Source organism: Lygodium microphyllum, chromosome 27 (genome assembly GCF_053477565.2).
Source record: "Lygodium microphyllum isolate KBCC chromosome 27, Lygodium_microphyllum_v1.1.10, whole genome shotgun sequence".
NCBI lineage: Eukaryota > Viridiplantae > Streptophyta > Polypodiopsida > Schizaeales > Lygodiaceae > Lygodium > Lygodium microphyllum.
Window position 1 is genome coordinate 122534425 of NC_141161.1, and position 3226 is coordinate 122537650.

At 42.0% G+C, this 3226-nt stretch overlaps 1 protein-coding gene across 1 annotated transcript; it reads right to left on the bottom strand.

The window, feature by feature from the left end:
* Positions 1-377: 377 nt before the first annotated feature.
* Positions 378-2060, bottom strand: LOC148012776 (small ribosomal subunit protein uS10z/uS10x). The gene is made up of 4 exons (XM_087669312.1): positions 1900-2060; positions 1165-1289; positions 878-991; positions 378-616 (listed from the first exon to the last, which is right to left on the bottom strand). Exons 2-4 carry the CDS (start codon positions 1280-1282, stop codon positions 474-476), a joined length of 375 nt encoding a protein of 124 aa, XP_087525438.1. The 5' UTR covers positions 1283-1289; positions 1900-2060; the 3' UTR covers positions 378-473.
* Between the last annotated feature and the right edge of the window lie 1166 nt (positions 2061-3226).

Consider the following 3226-nt stretch of genomic DNA (forward strand, 5'->3'; position numbering starts at 1 on the left):
ATAGCAAGTCCCTCTGCAGATTACAGCATCTAGCACAGATGATAAGATTGTTTTCTACAAAAAATGGCAGGAGTACAAGCAGTAATGGCTTTCTCTAGAATCACAGATGCAGGCAGCTCCAGTGGTGCTAAGATGCCAAACCAAAAGGTAGACTTAGCACACCATTAGAATAATCAGTCATTCTTCCAAGGAAAGATGCAAGTAAATAACACCGTGCATTCTCTTCTCAGGATACAGCCGAGATGTCCCAATTAATTTACTGATATTTATACTCCAAAAAGTTATTGCTTAGTTTCCAAACATCTCACATTCGAGAGTTGCGTCCAAAGTGAAGTGAGACAAGAGACAGCAAATAATATAAATCACTGCAAAAAAAGAGAGTTCAACAAAAACTTTCATTGCATCTCAACTGTTGGTGCCAGTCCCAACATCCAGTTCAGAGAAAAAGCCTCAATACCCATGCAAACAAAATACTAAACATCTGCAATGGTAACCTCTACTTCAACACCTGGCTCTATTGTGATAGAAGTGATTTGCTTCACCACCTCAGAAGAACTATGCAGATCAATCACTCGCTTATGGACACGCAGTTCAAACCTGTCCCATGTGTTTGTACCTGCAAGGAAATATAAACCACATGAATAGCAGACTTGAGTAATCTGAATCATGACGACCACAGTTTGATCCATAATACTGATAGTCAGCACAAACTAAATAGTAAAGATGACCACCAGTCCCATGTTTGTTCAATAAAAGGGGAAGTAACTTAAGAAACATCTGTAAAGCATAAGCTTGTCAAATACAAACACTAATGCTGCATGATTAACTGCAATTGGATACAGAAGCATGATCCGCCCATGAACAAAGGAATGCTTACCTTCACCACATGGAGACTTGCGGGTAGTAATGTGCAAGACCTTAGTTGGCATCCTTACAGGACCTTTGACTTTCAGCCTCTTATCCTTTGCTCCTCGCACCAAGTCAGCACACACTAAAATGCAACCAGATAATCCCATTCAGAAAAGCCTTCCATGCACTACTAACCCCATCATTGAATGTTTACAAACCAGTATTCAATGACAAACACAACAAAGTTTATTACTTTGACAAACACATAGCATCTGCTTGATAACTTATATTCACAAGGGAATAAAAACATCTAACCTTTTTCTAGGTTCTTAACGTTCTTGGAAGAGAGAGTGATTCGGATTCGGTGAATAGTTTCCTGCACCTCCTCAACGCCAGCTTTTCCAGGCTTCATAGGGGGTATAGTCATTGCCATGGTTTCTCTGCAAAAGCACAGGGCAAAATTAGAAATGCAGTCCAATTCTTAGCTTTCCCGTCCAGGACGGTCAACACAGGTCTTCGCTGATGAAATTATTTGTAATTCCTGTGGGCAATCTCAAATATGTCCTTTATGCAGGACACCATAAACCTGGATCAGCGCTTGTGGTTCTATGCTGGTGAACTTCTGTGCATTTTTGCTTCACGCCCGTGAACTTCTGTGAATTTTTGCTTCATGGGAGCTCATTCATGTCCTCTGCGTTGGAACATAATATTCCTGTATAAGCAGATGCCGCTCCACTTTCGTGAAATTCTTTAAATTCATACGGCATGCGAGCTCTGTTAGTCTCCTCTATGCAGGACATAATACTTTCTTCGCATTTATCGTGTGCGCAAGCTCATTTAATCTCCTGTATGTAGGGCATGTTGATCCCTGACCGGTTTGTGTAGCTCCACAGTTGTGAAAACCTGTGGGATTTGCTGTGTGTGCGGTCGTCTAACGTCCTCGACGTAGGACGTAATGATCTGATAACATGGCCTCATCTCCTGCTCTGAGGGACAGCCCTGGCTAGCGACAGAAACAGAGAGAAGGACAATCAGGAAAAAAAAGACTACCTGTGTGTGGTCTTGCGTTCCCCCGAGACAGACACCGGCTCCGGAAGCCGACCGCTTGCTGAGGGGAGTTTGAAGGCAGACGGCTATGGAAGCTTAGACGCAGCAGCAAGAGAATAGACCATGAGTTTTGATTCGGTTTATATACTCAAGTGCTAGGTTAAAACGCAGTGTTGCAAGAAATAGGGTGAAGGGTATGGTCGGAGCGTTTAATAAGAGGGTGAAGAGTATGGTCACAGGGTTTAATAAGAGGGTTTTTAAAATGAACTAGGAACACCCATGACATCGAGTATAGTTAACTTCTCCAAGGAGCATGGCCTAGACTCTCCTACATATCGTCGTGCTGCTCTTCTTAGTGTTACTCTGCTAACAAGCCTGATGACCCAATTCTAGTTTGGGCAATCCAAGATGTTGAGAATTAATTAAGGATAGGGAAAGATATAAGATTCAAGGATTTAAGGTGCAACTGAAAGCTAAGTTTGATGTGGAAGAAGAATATAATCATGCATCCTTTTTTCAAACTTTGCAAGTCAAAAAGAAGAGAGAGACTATAGTCGATATTTAGGACGACAAAGGAAGGGTTCATCAGGACAATTTCTCTATTTCTAAAGCCTTTGCGAAACACCTCTTAGTGATTGTGGGCTAGGAACCCCTGAACCTAGCTGGATATGACGAAGGCTTGAATAGACTTCTAACCCTCTGTGTGAAGAGGGTAGCTCTTGATGTTGCAACGTTGCTAGCCCGACCCTTCGTCGAGGAGGAGTTGTCCTTCATCACTCAAAAGATGAAATCACGCAAGTCCCCTAGCCCTAACGGCCTACTAGTTGAATTCTACATAAACATGTGGGGCTGCTATAGCATAGACATTTGTGACTTTACCAATTTCTTTAGGCAAACGGGCACTTTGCCAACATTTATCAACCATGGCCTCACCAAGTTGATTCCTAAGTCAATTGATACGGCATTGATTAACCAATGGAGCCCTTTGACCATGCTACATGTTTGCTACAAAATAGTTGCAAAAGCAACAGCTCTTTGAATCAAGTATATTCTCCCAAAGATCATCCATAAAAACTAGCATGGATTTTTGCATGGAAAATGCATCCATGATGTGATTTTGAATTTAGCCTTCATAGTTAATTGGGCTCTACAAAATGAGGGGAGGTTTGTGCTTATCAATATGGATATGGACAAGGCCTATGATCAAATCATATGGGACTTCATCATTGCTACCCTAGATTTTCTAAGCCTAGGGGGTCTCTTTTGCAAAATGATTGCAGGCCTCTTCACAAACGAGACTGTTGTAGTCAATGTGAATGGGCTTACATCC